The 19,959-nt window shown below is 42.7% G+C and overlaps 1 protein-coding gene across 7 annotated transcripts in view; it reads right to left on the minus strand.

Moving 5' to 3' along the window:
• Positions 1 to 19,959, minus strand: part of ATRNL1 (attractin like 1) — a 1,099,511-nt gene that overhangs the window by 828,435 nt on the left and 251,117 nt on the right. For all 7 annotated transcript variants that reach the window (XM_084633632.1, XM_084633634.1, XM_084633633.1 and 4 more), the window contains exons 12-13: positions 8,262 to 8,346; positions 4,918 to 5,126 (exon numbers count right to left, since the gene is read on the minus strand). In XM_084633632.1, the coding sequence (XP_084489758.1) occupies positions 4,918 to 5,126; positions 8,262 to 8,346 (294 nt within the window). The remainder of the gene's footprint in view (positions 1 to 4,917; positions 5,127 to 8,261; positions 8,347 to 19,959) is intronic.

A 19,959-nucleotide genomic window follows, 5' to 3' on the forward strand; every position in this document is an offset into this window, starting at 1 on the left:
GAATGTTATAATTCTTGACATCTGATTTGTGTCCAATCAAAAAGGCTGACAAAGGAGGTGCTGTTGTCATCATGAATAGGTCGGAATATGAACAAGAGGCTGCTCAGCAGCTCTCCAACACCACTTTCTACAAGCCATTACCCTCTGATCCCACTGAGAGTTACCAAAAGCAACTACAGCATTTGCTCAAGAAACTTCCTGAAAAAGCACAAGATCAAATCCGCACAGACACACCCCTGGAACCCCGACCTGGGATATTCTATCTACTACCCAAGATCCATAAACCTGGAAATCCTGGGCGCCCCGTCATCTCAGGCATTGGCACCCTGACAGCAGGATTGTCTGGCTATGTAGACTCCCTCCCCAGGCCCTATGCTACCAGCACTCCCAGCTACCTTCGAGACACCACTGACTTCCTGAGGAAACTTCAATCCATCGGTGATCTTCCTGATAACACCATCCTGGCCACTATGGATGTAGAAGCCCTCTACACCAACATTCCACACAAAGATGGACTACAAGCCGTCAAGAACACTGTCCCCGATAATGTCACGGCTAACCTGGTGGCTGAACTTTGTGACTTTGTCCTTACCCATAACTACTTCACATTTGGGGACAATGTATACCTTCAGATCAGCGGCACTGCTATGGGTACCCGCATGGCCCCACAGTATGCCAACATTTTTATGGCTGACTTAGAACAACGCTTCCTCAGCTCTCGTCCCCTAACGCCCCTACTCTACTTGCGCTATATTGATGACATCTTCATCATCTGGACCCATGGAAAAGAAGCCCTTGAGGAATTCCACCATGATTTCAACAATTTTCATCCCACCATCAACCTCGGCTTGGACCAGTCCACACAAGAGATCCACTTCCTGGACACTACAGTGCTAATAAAGAATGGTCACATAAACACCACCCTATACCGGAAACCTACTGACCGCTATTCCTACCTGCATGCCTCCAGCTTTCACCCTGACCACACCACACGATCCATCGTCTACAGCCAAGCTCTGCGATACAACCGCATTTGCTCCAACCCCTCAGACAGAGACAAACACCTACAAGATCTCTGTCAAGCTTTCTTACAACTACAATACCCACCTGCAGAAGTAAAGAAACAGATTGATAGAGCCAGAAGAGTTCCCAGAAGTTACCTACTACAGGACAGGCCTAACAAAGAAAATAACAGAACGCCACTAGCCGTCACCTTCAGCCCCCAACTAAAACCCCTCCAACGCATTATTAAGGATCTACAACCTATCCTAAAGGATGACCCAACACTCTCACAAATCTTGGGAGACAGGCCAGTCCTTGCCTACAGACAGCCCCGCAACCTGAAGCAAATACTCACCAACAACCACATACCACACAACAGAACCACTAACCCAGGAACTTATCCTTGCAACAAAGCCCGTTGCCAATTGTGCCCACATATCTATTCAGGGGACACCATCACAGGGCCTAATAACATCAGCCACACTATCAGAGGCTCGTTCACCTGCACATCCACCAATGTGATATATGCCATCATGTGCCAGCAAGGCCCCTCTGCCATGTACATTGGTCAAACTGGACAGTCTCTACGTAAAAGAATAAATGGACACAAATCAGATGTCAAGAATTATAACATTCATAAACCAGTCGGAGAACACTTCAATCTCTCTGGTCACGCAATCACAGACATGAAGGTCGCTATCTTAAAACAAAAAAACTTCAAATCCAGACTCCAGCGAGAAACTGCTGAATTGGAATTCATTTGCAAATTGGATACTATTAATTTAGGCTTAAATAGAGACTTGGAGTGGCTAAGTCATTATGCAAGGTAGCCTGTTTCCTCTTGTTTTTTCCTACCCCCCCCCCCCAGATGTTCTGGTTTAACTTGGATTTAAACTTGAAGAGTGGTCAGTCTGGATGAGCTATTACCAGCAGGAGAGTGAGTTTGTGTGTGTATGGGGGTGGGGGGGATGTGAGAAAACCTGGATTTGTGCAGGAAATAGCCCAACTTGATTATCATGCACATTGTGTAAAGAGTTGTCACTTTGGATGGGCTATCACCAGCAGGAGAGTGAATTTGTGTGGGGGGGTGGAGGGTGAGAAAACCTGGATTTGTGCTGGAAATGGCCCACCTGATGATCACTTTAGATAAGCTATTACCAGCAGGACAGTGGGGTGGGAGGAGGTATTGGTTCATATTCTCTGTGTATATATAAAGTCTGCAGCAGTTTCCACGATATGCATCTGATGAAGTGAGCTGTAGCTCACGAAAGCTTATGCTCTAATAAATTGGTTAGTCTCTAAGGTGCCCCAAGTACTCCTTTTCTTTTTGCGAATACAGACTAACACGGCTGTTACTCTGAAATGTTTCATATTATTCTCTCAGAAAAATATACAGAATGAGTATCAAATATGTGGAGCTGTACTCTATATCTGTATTCATGTAAACTACAAAACAAAACACTTTCAACACCAATTTAGCTTGCAAATTTTAAATTTACAGTTTAGGAATGGTGTACAATAACAACTGATAAAGATAACTTGCTATTTGAATCAATACAGTTATGTTACCAAACAGAAAATCATAAGATAGAAACTAACACACATCTTGACATACTACAACATAAAAAATGCAAAAAAAACTGGCTCAGTTCAGTGTTTTTCTAGCTGCGACTGTATTATAACCCCTTACCCAATTCTCCAGTTAGACCTGCGAATTATCTGAGCAAATGACACTTCCTCTATATGTTGTTTGCATGTACAGACATGACTATTGTTAATTGTCATTTTGAGAACCTGTGCTCTGGCTGCTATAATTCTATGGCTCAGAATCATTGGGTAATTTTTTTTTAACACTGCAAAGCAGGGAAAGGTGGAGAGAGAGAAAGGTCAGTTATCTGACTATATTTGAGCACACTGGGCTAAATTCTCTTCTCATTTTTACCAGTGTAAATTCAGAGCAACTCCACTGATGTAAACCGAGTTATTTTGGATCTTCTCCAGTATAACTGAGAAGAATTTAGGTCCTTGTATTTATTCCCATCAGTTATGGTTTGAGTAGTTCCCCTTTTCATTTGCAGACCTGTAATTTATCACCCTACTCACGGTTCTGCAAACCTGGTACTACAAGGATGGTCTAACTGTAATCCTCACTAATATATCGCTCCAAAGGTCAGACAAACTTTCACCAGATCATAAGCAAGATGGTCCACTCCCACTCATTATTAATGTAGAGTGTTCTTCAATAACCATTATATTTTGTCAGCACCACTTTGTAGTGTTTTATACAGGACAGGTGCAGGATATAAAACATGCTAGACAGTAAGATTTATGAATAGTAAATGTGAACTACAACTCATTTATACATTATAGGATTCTGAAGGGGCGTAGCTGGCCCTTTGTGACCCTCTGCTGGAGGCTTTGCTACACCCTGCCCTAGTAAGGAGCAGCAAAAGTGGGTCCCTAAAGGCCTGCCTAGAAAGCCTGCACACCTCAAATTCAAGCTCTTTTCCTCATCTACTAGTCCACTCATAATCTTGTTGCCACCTCCATCTGTTCTCATTTCCCTTACTCCCCACTCTCACTCAGTCTAGTTTTTCTGCTTTTCGCCTATCTTCCTTCTATCTGTGATGCCTTCTATATCTGGAACACTGTTCCTGTTCTCATCCAATAAGCACCTTCTTTCTCTGTCCTCAAATTCCTCTTTCAACTCCACTGTTTCAAGCAATGCTTCCTTTCTTTTCATCAGTGATCCCCCTCCCCGCTACAGCTCTTCAACCACATCTTCACTAGTGTTTTACTATCTTATATAGAATTGACTCTCTTTAGAGATTGGGAACACATCGTAGTTTTGTTTCGAAAGCACCAATTTTTGGCACTATATAATGTTTATAAAAGTATTAACTGCTAACATTATAAAAACACCTGCAGACCAGCACTAACACTGGCATTTCTGATGTCAAAAGAAAAGCAGATGGGTCAATTAGATGGGTCAGTTTGATGATAATATTTCTTAAAACTTAGTGACCCCCAAAAAGATATATCAGAACATAAGAAAGGCCATACTGTGTCGACCAAAGGTCCATTAAGCCCAGTATCCTGTCTTCTGACAGTGGCCAATGTCAGGTGCCTCAGAGGGAATCAACAGAACAGGTAATCATCAAGTGATCCTTTCCCTGTTGCTCATTCCCAGCTTCTGGCAAACAGAGGCTATGGACACCATCCCTGACCATCCTGGCTGATAGCCATTGATGGACCTATCCTCCATGAATTTATTTAGTTCTTTTTTAAACCCTGTTATAGTCTTTGCCTTCACAACATCCTCTGGCAAAGAGTTCCACAGGTTGACTGGGCGCTGTGTGAAGAAATACCTCCTTTTGTTTGTTTTAAACCTGCTGCCTAATAATTTCATTTGGTGACCCCCTAGTCCTTGTGTTATGAGAAGGAGTAAACAATACTTCATGATTTTACAGACCTCTACCATATCCTCCCTTAGTCATCTCTTTTCCAAGCTGAAAAGTCCCAAGCTTATTAATCTCTCCTCATACAGAAGCCGTTCCATACCTCTTGTGATCACTTCCCTTCTTGGAATACTTAGAAGATATAAAATATTTTATTTCTATGTCTTTCCATTCTGACAACTTAATTATGAAATCTTTCCAGTAAAAGGAAGGACCTGTGAGGAAACTAAGATATATCTTGTTATTTACCATTACATTTCATTTCTAAAGAGTTTTTCCTTACTATAAACTAAAGAGAGGGTGATAGCTGTCAATCCTGAAGCACAGTAGGTTAAACAACTGATGTTAAATAAAAGAAAATGTTTTTATATAGTCATGGAAGCACTGCTACATTTGACACTATGTAAAATTATAATTCAATGAACAAGTGCAGAAAAGATTTAAAAAAACCTCTTACCCGTTTTTCTGGGACATTTTGCTTCAAGGACATTGTTGGCACGCCCAGATTCCCAGGATTCACATTGGTTTTTGTTCCACAGACATCTTATTCCTGGACCAGCATTTTTACACAGTTCTTCCTGTCTGAATGCTTCACAGTCTGGAGGCTTGTACACAAGGATATCATTCAACAGAACACTTGAAAAACCCCCAAATATGTACATGGACCTAATCACAAAAGAAAGAGAATATAAAATAACTGTTTTTTATAAATAAAGCATTATTAAAGCTATATCCTCTTGCTTTTTTAGCCACCGTTACATATACACCTCTACCCCAATATAACGTGACCCGATATAACATGAATTCGGATATAACGCGGTAAAGCAGTGCTCCGGGGGAGCGGGGCTGCGCGCTCCGGTGGATCAAAGCAAGTTTGATATAATGTGGTTTCACCTATAACACGGTAAGATTTTTTGGCTCCCGAGGACAGTGTTATATTGGGGTAGAGGTGTATTATGGCAGTATTTATCACAACAGTCAAATTAAGATTGTGTCACTGTTTCCCTTAAAAACCTCAAAGTTCATGTGTGTGTTTGTTTTTTCAAAAGTTTGCTCCAAGATGAAGCTTAAAGTATGTCTAAATTCAGCCAAATTATATGTATTAGAAAAATATAGAGCAGCACACAGAAAATGGGTGGGAAAAAGGAACAAGGACTGTGCAGGGAGCAGTATACTTTTTCGGTGTGAGGTAATGAGAACATATACTGTATGAACTAGATGGTCTGCAGTAAGAGATTGGGATCAAGGAGCTTCTCTCTTTGAGACAGAAGATTCCAAGGACAAACAACACCAGCTAGCAGTCATGGACATATATCTTCGCTAACAGTAAATTTCTGGATTCGAGGCCAAAGTTTTTCCCACTTCTCATTTAAAATTAGGAAGATCTGAAAAATTAATCTAGATCTCTCCAGTGTCATATACTCCCAAGGGGACTTTGTGTTTGGTAGTACTACAGGTATCAATGGGCTCTGAGGCGCCTCCAGAGCAGTACAGTTTATGTTAAGGAGCTATAATAATATAGTAAGGTCTGAAGAACAAGTGGGTATTTTGCCCCAATTTTAATTTAATGTTAGCAGCCAATTCTTAGCGCTTCAGATGTAGTTTAGATAAGAATCTGAATCTTTTAAATTTCACTTCTATTTGTGAGAAACTAGCAATAGATACACTTTCATTATGAGCAATTCTTCTCTGCTAATGAAACAATCTACACATATTTCATTAGTGAATTTGAAGTGCTGTGTTTGCTGATCATTGCAATTTGCTGCTGTTATTTATCTCAAAGAACTATTTTAATAAATATTACATGTTATTACATTATTTTAATGTAATATAATATTCATGTGCAAAGGAACTTATATACTCTATAATTATTGATGTGTTTAATTATTTACATGTTCAAATTATTGGAAAGTGATAAATCACGTAAAAAAGGCAACATACAATTGTTGGCATTTAAAAGTGATCCTTTATGGTATCAACAGCTGCCACATGTTAGGGCATATGTGAAACCCATGAGAGAGGGCCAATGAGAAAATGTTCTTTGAGGTCCTCCTGGCTAAGTTTCCTATAAAACTCTGCCTTCAGAGGGATAATGTTTGCCCCACAATCATTGGATGAAGCAAGGAGTTTGGCCATCAAGTCCTGCAAACCTCAAATGATCTGCCAAAAGCTAAAGCCACTTGCACACAGGCCATGTGTGTCCATGCCAGCTCTGGGGCCCACAGTATTGACCTCCCATTCCCTGCCAAAATAGCTATGTTGAGTTTCCTCTGTGGACAGCAATGCTTACAAAGGCAGGGTGACCAGATATCCTGATTTTATAGGGACAGTCCCGATTTTTGGGTCTTTTTCTTATATAGGCTCCTATTACCCCTTAACCCCGTCCTTATTCTTCCACATTTGCTTTCTGTTCACCCTATACAAAAGGCTGATGCAGTTTGCTGGGGGTTGCAAAAAATTATGTAGACTGGAGCTGGTAATTCTTGGTACATACTGTCTTTAATGATGATTGCTGCATGGGAATAATGTAACACTTACTTTTTCACACAGTAAATAAATTTCTCCTAGAAGTTTATGATTTTTGACACAATCACCTACAGCGTCTTACTGAATGAATGAGAATTTATACATTACATCCAAGTGATTACTATACCTGGTGTTGGATTTCAATCCCACTGTAAATCACTAAATGTCCTCAACACACATTAAGCATTGGGGACCTTAGTTCAGCTGTATGGTGAAAGTGAATTGCCCCCTTTAACTGCAAAGATCGAACAGGCAGGTACGAAGCGAGTCGTTGCTCCTTTATACACCCCACTCCCCCCAAAAGGATTACCAGTTCCAGGTAAAGATATAGGAAGAAATACAACTGGATGAGGTCAGTTGTGGGAGGAGACGCTGCCTCCTTCCAGCTGACTGGAAAATGTGTGGGGAATTATTTATACCCAAGGCAGTTCCAGGGAAGACCTCTTTAATGCAGACCAGGCTAGCATCACCTACCCTTCCCACCCATGCATATAATTAAAATGCCAAGTTACATCTTTATCTGCTGCGGCCATTATGCTAGTCACCCCTTTTCTCAGGGGGGCTGGGAAGGAATTTTCTCTCACAGCCAGAAAGGCTGAGGTGAGGTGGGTTTTCACCTTTCGCAGCAGGTTAGGGACCTGATGGAGTAGGAAAGGGGGGTTGGGCTAGTACATGTACTCCATATAGAATGGATATGGTGATCAGATAAAATTTATTGGTAAAGGATTTAAACAAGGCATCCTTTAAATGAGCAGCAACAGAGGATTTGGGGCTCCTGCAACTGGCATGGTGGGGAGTCAATCCCACACCCTTTATAGTCCACTTAATGTTCATAAAAGGTCGAGCTGCAGAAGTAGAATGGATGGGACCAGGATTGGAAAGGGGGACGGCTGACGGCAGCCCCCTGAGCATATGGAAATATATATGGTATTACCTGCACTGTACAATTATCTGCCAGGTACTCCCAGATATTTAAGAATAAAGTTGCAGCATAATCAAAAACTATATCCAGTGCCCCCTGTCCTGGCAGAGCGAGACAAATGTGCTACCCTGAGGTTTATATAAATCAACATGTTCCACAATTACCCCAAATAAATGATTTGATGTACTGATGATCAGGATATGTAACGTTGTTCTTGAGGGCTACTATTCATGTTAATAAATAACACCAACAGTACATCATAGAATTGCACTTTATGTAAATATAACTGTCATCACAGGTTTTATTTCTTCCTGCAAAAATGGTCAGAGACATTTAAAACATGCTTCATTTACCCATTACTGACAACTGCAGTGTGTCCAAATCTGTTCACATCCCGATGCAGATTAGGTTTTGGTAAAATTTTCCATTCATCACAAGCTAAAAGACAAAAGGAAAGCATATGATTTCCTGTAATAAAATTTCAAGAGACTTTCGTAAAATATATTATATATGTAAATGCCAGGACTAAATCAAAGCCATATAGGCTATTTTTTTAGAGGAAAGTAACAATTTGAAACATATCTTTTTCAAATGCCTTGATTAGCAATGCTAGGATACGGTACCCTCTTAAAAAACAAATATTCTTTCTGTTCTAAGATATATTTAAATACTTATACTTACAAACATATTTGAATACTTCATTAAAATCATTTTTACCTTTGTGATAACTAATTTTTCAAATGTCAGGGTAAAATATAAAGAACTCCAAAGCAAAAGTCACTTCAATATAAACTTCAGGTCTTTGCAATATCATCTTTAGCTTGGTTATCTAGACAGACTGTTATTTTAAAAAAAGTCTAATACATTGTTCTTAACTATAAAGCTAAAGGTATTGTTGAGAAAGAATATAAAAGCAATATATTGCTGCAATGTAGTCTACTTTATTCTTTCAAACACACTAACTAATATGGAATTTCTTATACTCATTCCCCAAACCTAACCTCAGGACAGCATACTTATGTCACTAATACCTTGCTATAAATCAGGTGTTTTCTTTTTTTAAAGACAGAATAGCCATAGGTGAGTAATTGTGAGATTTTAAAATATAGAACAAGGAATTCAAACCAGCAAAAATGCCTATTCAGGAATAGGAGCATGCACAAGGGCTATCATCAGAAAGAAATATTATATTATCAAACATTGGAGGGTGAAAAGCACACAAGCAATTAACTATTTAACAATAAGCCAGGCTGACCTACTTCAAAGCACTTTTACAGCTGTTGAGGGAATTAGGTTTGTTGACTAAGTAATTAAGGATGCCTTTGGAGCCAAATGCAAATTAGATTTGCAACAAAAACTATTTACAATGTTGTAGAGATGCTTTTGCAAAAAGAAAAGGAGTATTTGTGGCACCTTAGAGACTAACCAATTTATTTGAGCATAAGCTTTCGTGAGCTACAGCTCACTTCATCTGATGCATACTGTGGAAACTGCAGAAGACATTATATACACAGAGACCATGAAACAATACCTCCTCCCACCCCACTCTCCTGCTGGTAATAGCTTATCTAAAGTGATCACTCTCCTTACAATGAGTATGATAATCAAGTTGGGCCATTTCCAGCACAAATCCAGGTTTCCTCACCCTCCGCCCCCCCCCCCAAACTCACTCTCCTGCTGGTAATAGCCCATCCAAAGTGACCACTCTCTTTACAATGTGTATGATAATCAAGGTGGGCCATTTCCAGCACAAATCCAGGTTTTCTCACCCTCCGCCCCCGCCCCCAAACTCACTCTCCTGCTGGTAATAGCCCATCCAAAGTGACCACTCTCTTTACAATGTGTATGATAATCAAGGTGGGCCATTTCCAGAACAAATCCAGGTTTTCTCACCCCTCCCCAAAACACACACACACACACAAACTCACTCTCCTGCTGGTAATAGCTTATCCAAAGTGACCACTCTCCCTACAATGTGCATGATAATCAAGGTGGGCCATTTCCAGCATAAATCTAAGTTTGATCAGAACGTCTTGGGGGGGGGTAGGAAAAAACAAGGGGAAATAGGCTACCTTGCATAATGACTTAGCCACTCCCAGTCTCTATTTAAGCCTAAATTAATAGTATCCAATTTGCAAATGAATTCCAATTCAGCAGTTTCTCGCTGGAGTCTGGATTTGAAGTTTTTTTGTTGTAAGATAGCGACCTTCATGTCTGTAATTGCGTGACCAGAGAGATTGAAGTGTTCTCCGACTGGTTTATGAATGTTATCATACTTGACATCTGATTTGTGTCCATTTATTCTTTTACGTGTTGTGTGGTATGTGGCTGTTGGTGAGTATTTGCTTCAGGTTGGGGGGCTGTCTGTAGGCAAGGACTGGCCTGTCTCCCAAGATTTGTGAGAGTGTTGGGTCATCCTTCAGGATAGGTTGTAGATCCTTAATAATGCGTTGGAGGGGTTTTAGTTGGGGGCTGAAGGTGACGGCTAGTGGCGTTCTGTTATTTTCTTTGTTAGGCCGGTCCTGTAGTAGGTGACTTCTGGGAACTCTTCTGGCTCTATCAATCTGTTTCTTCACTTCCGCAGGTGGTATTGTAGTTGTAAGAATGCTTGATAGAGATCTTGTAGGTGTTTGTCTCTGTCTGAGGGGTTGGAGCAAATGCAGTTGTATCGCAGAGCTTGGCTGTAGACGATGGATCGTGTGGTGTGGTCAGGGTGAAAGCTGGAGGCATGCAGGTAGGAATAGCGGTCAGTAGGTTTCCGGTATAGGGTGGTGTTTATGTGACCATTCTTTATTAGCACTGTAGTGTCCAGGAAGTGGATCTCTTGTGTGGACTGGACCAGGCTGAGGTTGATGGTGGGATGGAAATTGTTGAAATCATGGTGGAATTCCTCAAGGGCTTCTTTTTCATGGGTCCAGATGATGAAGATGTCATCAATATAGCGCAAGTAGAGTAGGGGCGTTAGGGGACGAGAGCTGAGGAAGCGTTGTTCTAAATCAGCCATAAAAATGTTGGCATACTGTGGGGCCATGCGGGTACCGATAGCAGTGCCGGTGATATGAAGGTATACATTGTCCCCAAATGTAAAATAGTTATGGGTAAGGACAAAGTCACAAAGTTCAGCCACCAGGTTAGCTGTGACACTATTGGGGATAGTGTTCTTGACGGCTTGTAGTCCATCTTTGTGTGGAATGTTGGTGCAGAGGGCTTCTACATCCATAGTGGCCAGGATGGTGTTATCAGGAAGATCACCGATGGATTGTAGTTTCCTCAGGAAGTCAGTGGTGTCTCGAAGGTAGCTGGGAGTGCTGGTAGCGTAGGGCCTGAGTAGGGAGTCTACATAGCCAGACAATTCTGCTGTCAGGGTGCCAATGCCTGAGATGATGGGGCGCCCAGGATTTCCAGGTTTATGGATCTTAGGTAGTAGATACAATATCCCAGGTCGGAGTTCCAGGGGTGTGTGTGTGCGGATTTGATCTTGTGCTTTTTCAGGGAGTTTCTTGAGCAAATGCTGTAGTTGCTTTTGGTAACTCTCAGTGGGATCATAGGGTAATGGCTTGTAGAAAGTGGTGTTGGAGAGGGGCCGAGCAGCCTCTTGTTCATATTCCGACCTATTCATGATGACAGCAGCACCTCCTTTGTCAGCCTTTTTTATTATGATGTCAGAGTTGTTTCTGAGGCTGTGGATGGCATTGTGTTCTGCACGGCTGAGGTTATGGGGCAAGTGATGCTGCTTTTCCACAATTTCAGCCCGTGCACGTCGGCGGAAGCATTCTATGTAGAAGTCCAGTCTGCTCTTTCGACCTTCAGGAGGAGTCCACCTAGAATCCTTCTTTTTGTAATGTTGGTAGGGAGGCCTCTGTATTTTGAGATGCTTTGTATTTTTATGTAAAATTATGAAGATAGATGTGCAAGAGCTGTTGCGAACCCATTTTATAGAGGGAAATAGGGTGGGTATAGCCAATTTGGTATAATGGCTCTTGATAATCACAGGAGAATAGCTCTTCACACCTGACCAAAAAAACCTGTTTTATGAAGGTGGGACAACTGATAAACAGGAGGCATACAGCAAATGTTCAGATTGTTTTTTAAGTTAGTTTATTTTTACTGCTAAGAACTGTGCTAAACATTTTACAAACATTAAAAAGGCAACTTCACCAAAAAAGTTTATAACCTAAAAAGAGCACATAGAGAGAAAGAAGATTAAGAAATTATGAGATACTTTCATTTTTATACAGTTTATAGGAAATTAGAGAACTATTTGAGGGATTATAGGAGAAACCCTTTTTTTTTTTCCTTTTTTAAGGAGAGATGCATCTAAAACAAACAGTGGTTTCCAAATTTGTTCCTCTCCCATTGGCCTGGAGCAGCGAACCGCAGCCACTGGGAGCTGCGATCGGCCAAACCTGCGGATAAGGCAGGTAAACAAACTGGCCCGACCCGCCAGGGGCTTTCCCTGCACAAGTGGCGGAACAAGTTTGGGAACCACTGATCTAGAATTATGGAGGAAATCCCAGCACTGCAGAAAGTCATAGTTACTTGTTACTTTGTTGAATCAAAATGATTTAAGACTGTGTAGTCTGCAAAATGTGTGATAAACACAAAGGTGTTATCAAAAAGAGTCAGGCAAAATTTTGTTGAAGTTCAAAGATCCTTAATTACAACCAAATTCTCATCAGAAACGTGAAGGCATAAAATATCTAACATACAGACAGCAAAATGGCAGTGATTTCAAAATCAGATGACTCAATTTACCAATATGAAGAGAAAAGAAAGTAAAGCAACTTTTCATTAATAGAAAACTTCATTTATTCAAATAAACATAACCAGAAATCTCTCTATTTCCTTAATCTCCTTCCTCGATCACAAGCATCCCACACATGCATTAAAGTACCTCATCTCCTAAACTGTCAAACACTTCCTCATGCTTTTTCTTACTCAAATTGAGTAGTAAAATCCAACGTTTACTAAGGAGATATTGTCCTATAGTTGTTCTTGAAACAACGATTTCAACAAAACAGACCACATAAAAAGAGGTTATTTACCTTGTATGACAGGTTTCAGAGTGGTAGCCGTGTTAGTCTGTATCAGCAAAAACAACCAGGAGTCCTTGTGGCACCTTAGAGACTAACAAATTTGGGCTATAACCACATGGACTCCTCATCGTTTTTACCTTGTATGATAACTGGAGCTCTTCAAGATGTTTGCGTCTACGTGTGCTCCATTTCAGGTGCACGTGACCCTTTCACAGAGATTTTTGGCAGCAGTGCTCATTTGGTCCACACATGCACACTAGCTATCATGCCATGTATTGAGGGTACATAGGGCTGTGATGGACAAAAACTTCACTCAGTTCCTTCTCTACTACAAAGTCCCATGGAGATGAGACTCCAAAGCAGTGAAGGAAAGTCAGCAGTGGAGGACCCATAGAGACAAACATTTTGAAGGACCCCAGTTACTGTACAAGGTTAGTAACCTCTCCTTTTTTGAGAAATGTCCCTACAGGCGATCCACTTCAGATGATACCTGAGCAGCACTCGATAGAGAAGGTGGGTGCTTTGGCATAGGTTCTAAACTAATTGGATGAGGTGGTCCCAAATGCAGCATCTACTCAGGATGCATGCACTTGACCATTGTGCTTTGTGAATGGATGGATGGAGACCCATGCGGCAGTTTTGCAAATTTCTCTGATAGGTACATCTTTTAGTAGGGCGACAGTGGTGGACTGCAATCTAGTTAAATGAGCTATAATCCTAGGAGGAAGCAGGATGTTAGCAGCTTCATAGCAGGCAAGAATGAAACCGAAACTCATTTGAAAAGTCTCTGGGTGGAGATGGGTGTTCCTTTAACTCTATCTGCTACAGGAACAAATAATCGAAGGGAGGCCCAAAAGGATCTAGTCCCATTCAAATAGAGAAACACCACCCTCCCAATGTCCAAGGTGTGAAGGATGCCGTACTCCCTAGACTAATGAGATTTAGGGTAAAAAACAGGCAGATGAATAGTTTGATTGGTGTAAAAATCCAAGATGATATTATGTAAGAATTATTATGTAAGAATCAGGGATCTGGTCAGAGCGATACTTTGACTTTAAAGACAACAGTAAAGAAAATGGGTTTGGGATGGGGTGGGGAGGTCACCATCCAAGTCCCAAACTCACCAACTTTCCGAGCAGAGGTGATAACCACCAAGAAAGTCATCTGCATGCATAGGTGTAAGAGTGAGCATGTGGCCATGTATTCAAAGGGAAGTTTAATCTGAGAGCTGACTAATTTAAAAACGCAGGCTGCAGTGTGTTCCCTGATGTGTGGAAACAGGCTGGATAACACTTTAATAAAACTAGAAGTTGCAAGGTGAGAAAACCCTTCACTGGAGAATGGAACACTGTTATGGTCGCTTATGTGAAAATTAACAGAGCTCAGAGAAAGGCCTGCATTCTTGAAATCAAAAAGGTACTACAGGATCTCAGAGAAAGGAGAGTCAGTAGGAAACAGATGTTGTAGGATACACCAATGGTAAATTCTCTTCCATTTCTGAAGATAAAGATGGAGCCAGCTGCCATATCAGCTCAGGCAAGGAAAACTTGCAAATTCATTCTTACCAGGAGCTGTTCTTCAGCAATTATGACTTGAAACTGTTCTCTATGCTCCTGCAGGAGATGTTCAATAAAATAATTAAACTTGATATAATTGTGTTGATTGAATTTAATAAGCAGTGTCTGGTAATTAGTCATTCTGAACTCCAGGGCAGATTAGTAACTCTTGCAACCAGAGAGGCCCAAGTCAGTACTCTTACCCCAGCAGCATGCCTACAACTGCCTGACTCTAGTCACTACCACCCAATTACCTTATGAGGGGTGACCCCAAACACAGTCCCAAATTTCCCCAAAACCATATTCCCTCAAGTGCCCATCACTCTCCTGGTACACTTAGAGAGGTTATTAAGTTTGCTGTTCCCTTTAAAGAAACAGTACATCTGCAACTTACCACCTTACTGCAGTTAATCAAAGCACTGGATTGGTTTATAATAAAAAGTAAAACAAGTTTATTAAACAAAAATCATAGGTTAAATGATACCAAATAGAAGGAATATCAGTTAGAAAGGGTTACAAACAGAAGTAGGAATATGCTTCTAAGATTAAAACAATTTCACCAGCTACAATCTTTCCCAAAGCAGCTTTCTCACCTATAATCAATTTCCAGAGACTTTCAACCGCCTTGGATGAAGGACTCAGCTTTCTGCAATCCAAAGAGCTCTGGCCTCTTTAGTCCCACAAGTGATGGATAATTCAGGAATTCTCAGTGCCACCATTTATAGGCCAGTAAACCTTTGAAACGGAGTGCTGTCTCTATCCGCCGTTAAGGTTGCTAAGTGGTCATCTTTCTCCATACACTCTCCTAATGGCTGTTTACCTTGCCTGTACATAAGCCTTTATTGTCCCTGCCTGATGACCAAGCTGGTCAGACAAGCAAACGCATAGTCCTTTGGGATCTGGACATGCCGACTTCCCAACTACTTGTGATCTTACCGCATATGTAAATTAGAATCCGACTGTCACTGATCAACCCTGCTTTATATATATATTCAAGACTTGGGAAGACCCACTTTCTAATTTGTTCAATATAAACTTTAAAACATAGAGAACATTCATAGCTCCTCATATAGTATTAAAACATACATTTCACAATAATAGTAATCCCCAGTATTCCTTAGTTTTCCAATTATATGCTCCATTACACATTTTAGATACAAATCATGCCACAAATGAGTTGGGATACACTGGTCAAGCCAGCTGAAACTCACTGCTAGATACCAGGGAACCCCCTTCCCTACGGCCCTGGGATGCTGTTAAGGTCACACTGCCCTCTTAGAAGTTAGAGGTGTGGTGCTCAGGGTTCGCCAAATTGTCTTGGCAGGCTCAAGCAATGCCTCATTATGGACAAAGGTACTTGTGTGCAAGGCCTGGTCTAGACTACGAGTTTATGTCAGATTTAGCAGCATTAAATCTGAATTAACCCTGCACCCGTCCACACAACGAAGCCATTTTTTCGAAATAAATGGCTCTTAAAACCGATTTCTGTACTCCTCCCCAATGAGGGGATTAGCGCTGAAATCGACATCACCATTTTGAATTAGGGTTAGCGTGGACGCAATTTGAAGGTAATGGCCTTCGGGAGCTATCCCACAGTGCACCATTGTGACCACTCTGGACAGCGCTCTGAACTCTGATGCACTGGCCCGGTGTACAAGAAAAGCCCCGGGAACTTTTGAATCTCATTTCCTGTTTGGCCAGGCGAGCTCATCAGAATAGGTGAGCATGCAGTCCCAGAATCGAAAAAGAGCTCCAGCATGGACCGAATGGGAGGTATTGGATCTGATCGCTGTATGGGGAGAGAAATCCATGCCATCAGAACTACGTTCCAAAAGACAAAATGCCAAAACATTTCAAAAAATCTCAGAGGCCATGAGGGACAGAGGCTACATCAGGGACGCAACACAGTGCCACGTGAAACTTAAGGAGCTCAGACAAGCGTACCAGAAAACCAAAGAATCAAACGGACGCTCCGGGACAGAGCCCCAGACATGCCGCTTCTACGCTGAGCTGCATACAATTCTAGGGGGGGCCGCCACCACTACCCCACCCCTGTCCGTGGACTCCGAGGATGGGATACTCTCCGCCATGGCTGAGGATTTTCCAGATGGGGAAGATCAGGATGACAACGAGCTTGGGGAGAGCACACAGCACACAGTTTTCCTCGACAGCCAGGATCTTTTTATCACCCTGACTGAAATACCCTCCCAACCCAACGAAGCCGGAGAACGGACCTCTGGTGAGTGTACCTTTTTAAATATAATACATGTTATAAAAGCAAGCATTTTTTAATGATTAAGTAGCCCTGAAGACTTGGGATGCATTTGTGGCCGGTACTGCTACTGGAAAAGTCCGTTAACGTGTTCGGGGATGGAGCGGAAATCTTCCAGGAACATCTCCATGAAGCTCTCCTGGAGGTACTCTAAAAGCCTTTGCAGAGCGTTTCTGGGGAGAGCAGCCTTATTCCGTCCTCCATGGTAGGACACTTTACCATGCCATGCTAGTAGCAAGTAATCTGGTATCATTGCATGACAAAGCCTGGCAGCGTATGGTCCCGGTGTTTGCTGGCATTCAAGCAACATCTGTTCTTTATCTCTTTGTATTATCCTCAGGAAAGTGATATCGTTCATGGTAACCTGGTTGAAATAGGGGAATTTGATTAAGGGGACATTCAGAGGTGCCCGTTCCTACTGGGCTGTTTGCCTGTGGCTGAAAAGAAATCCTCCCTGCAGTAAGCCACGCGGTGGGGGGGGGTGCATTGGCACTGAGCTGTTCACATTTGGCTAGCAGGGATCTTCCCTGATACCAGCCAGGCGGTGGGGGGAGGGGAAAAGCGATCATCCCAGAGAATTGGATGGGGGAGGGGGTTAGTTTGGTTTCTGCTGCTGCACATTAACAGGAAAACTGCGACACTAAATGGCCAACGCCATGGGCTTTGCTTGGTAATGGGAAAGGAGAGGGCTGCTGTTATGAAGGTTCTAGAAGCCGAAAGACTACGGCTTACCATGGCCACCTGCAAGCCGAATTCTGTTGCCCAGCCCTGCATGTGTGATCCCTAACACCAAAGCTGCAGGCACTCAATATAAGATGCAAAATGCGACCTTGTACCAAAATCACGAGCTATGTAATGTGAATAGTGTTGTTCACTGTGAAAGAGTATAGCTATTGTTCTGTAAAATGTATCTTTTTAAATACTTCACTCCCTTTTTTCCTCCAGCAGCTGCAAATGTTTCAAGCCTCCCGCCTCCATCCCAGAGGCTATCGCAGATAAGGCGGCAAAAAAAACGCACGTGTGATGACATGTTCTCTGAGCTCATAAAGTCGTCCCACACTGACAGAGCTGTGTGGAGGGACACAATAGCAGAGTACAAGAAGATCAGAGGAGGCATGAAGAAACACTGGGGATACTGCAGGATCTAACGGACATGCTCTGGCATGCTCTGGCATCTGGTGGAGGTTCATGAATGGCAGCAGGATCACAGACTGCCGCTGCAGCCCCTGCTTAACAGCCCTCCTTCCTCTTCAAGTTCCATAGCCTCCTCACTCAGACGCCCAAGAATGCGGGGTGGGAGGCTCCGGACACCTAACCACTCCACCCCAGTGGACAAGCAACAGAAGGCTGGCATTCAACAAGTTTTAAAGTGGCCTTTTCCTTCCCTCCTACCATCCTCCCACACCCTATCTGGGCTACCTTGTGAGTTATCTCCCTATTTTTATAATCAATTAATAAAGAATACGTTTTTTAAACGATAGCGACTATTTCCTTTGCAAGCAAGCTGTGACCGAAGACGGGAGGGCGGGTGGCTTACAGGGAATTAGAGTCAACCAAGGAGGTGGGTTTTCATCAAGGAGAAACAAACAGAAGTGTCACACAGTACCCTGGCCAGTCATGAAACTGGTTTTCAAAGCTTCTCTGATGCACATGATGGCCTCCTGTGTTCTTCTAACCGCCCTGGTGTCTGGCTGCACGTATTCAGCGGCCAGGCGACTTGCATCAACCTCCCACCCCACCTTAAACGTCTCCCCCTTACTCTCATAGAGATTGTGGAGCACACAACAAGCAGCAATAACAATGGGAGTATTGGTTTCACTGAGGTCTGAGCGAGTCAGTAAACTGCGCCAGCGACCCTTTAAACGTCCAAATGCACACTCTACCACCATTCTGCACTTGCTCAGCCTATAGTTGAACAGCTCCTGACTACTGTCCAAGCTGCCTGTGTACGGGTTCATGAGACAGGCCATTAAGGGGTAGGCTGGGTCCCCAAGGATAACTATTGGCATTTCAACATCCCCAACAGTTATTTTTTGGTCTGGGAAGTAAATCCCTTCCTGCAGCCGTTTAAACAGACAAGAGATCCTGAAGACGCGAGCATCACGAACCTTTCCCGGACATCCCACATTGATGTTGGTGAAACGTGCCTTGTGATCCACCAGTGCTTGCAGCACCATTGAAAAGTACCCCTTGCAGTTTATGAAATGGCTGCCCTGGTGGTCCGGTCCCAAGATAGGGATATGCGTTCCGTCTATAGCCCCACCACAGTTAGGGAATCCCATTGCAGCAAAGCCATCCACTATGACCTGCACATTTCCCAGAGTCACTACCTTTGATAGCAGCAGCTCAGTGATTGTGTTGGCTACTTGCATCACAGCAACCCCCACAGTAGATTTGCCCACTCCAAATTGATTCCCGACTGACCGGTAGCTGTCTGGCATTGCAAGCTTCCACAGGGCTATTGCCACTCGCTTGTGAACTGTGAGGGCTGCTCTCATCTTGGTATTCTTGCACTTCAGGGCAGGGAAAAGCAAGTCACGAAGTTCCATGAAAGTGCCCTTACCGATGCGAAAGTTTCAGAGCCTCAGGGAATCATCCCAGACCTGCAACACTATGCGGTCCCACCATTCTGTGCTTGTTTCCTGGGCCCAGAATTGGTGTTCCATGGCATGAGCCTGCCCCATTAACACCATGATCTCCAAATTGCGGGGGAACGCGGTTTTAGAGAAAAGTGTATTCATGTCCTCATCACCACGCTGCCATCGCCTCCTCGCCTGGTTTTTCAGGTGCTGGTTCTGCATACACTGCACGATAATGTGCGAGGTGTTTACAATGGTCATAACTGCTGTGGTGAGCTGAACGGGCTGCATGCTTGCTGTGCTATGGCGTCTGCTCCTGCTTGTGCAATCCAGGGAAAAGGGTGCAAAACAATTGTTTGCCGTTGCTCTGGTGGAGGGAGGGGCTACTGACAACATGGCTTATAGGGTTGGCTTACAGGGAATTAAAATCAACAAGAGGGGTGGCTTTGCAAGAAACAGAATGTCCCCCTCAAGGATAGAACTCAAAACTGGGTTTAGCAGGCCATTGATTTCAAGGAGGAAGGGAGGAGAAAATGAATACAAAACAAATCTGGTCTATTTCTTGTTTTGATCCACTTCATCTATCTTTATACATCTTGCCGGCAGCA

Source organism: Lepidochelys olivacea (genome assembly GCF_965140295.1).
Source record: "Lepidochelys olivacea isolate rLepOli2 genome assembly, chromosome: 7".
NCBI lineage: Eukaryota > Metazoa > Chordata > Testudines > Cheloniidae > Lepidochelys > Lepidochelys olivacea.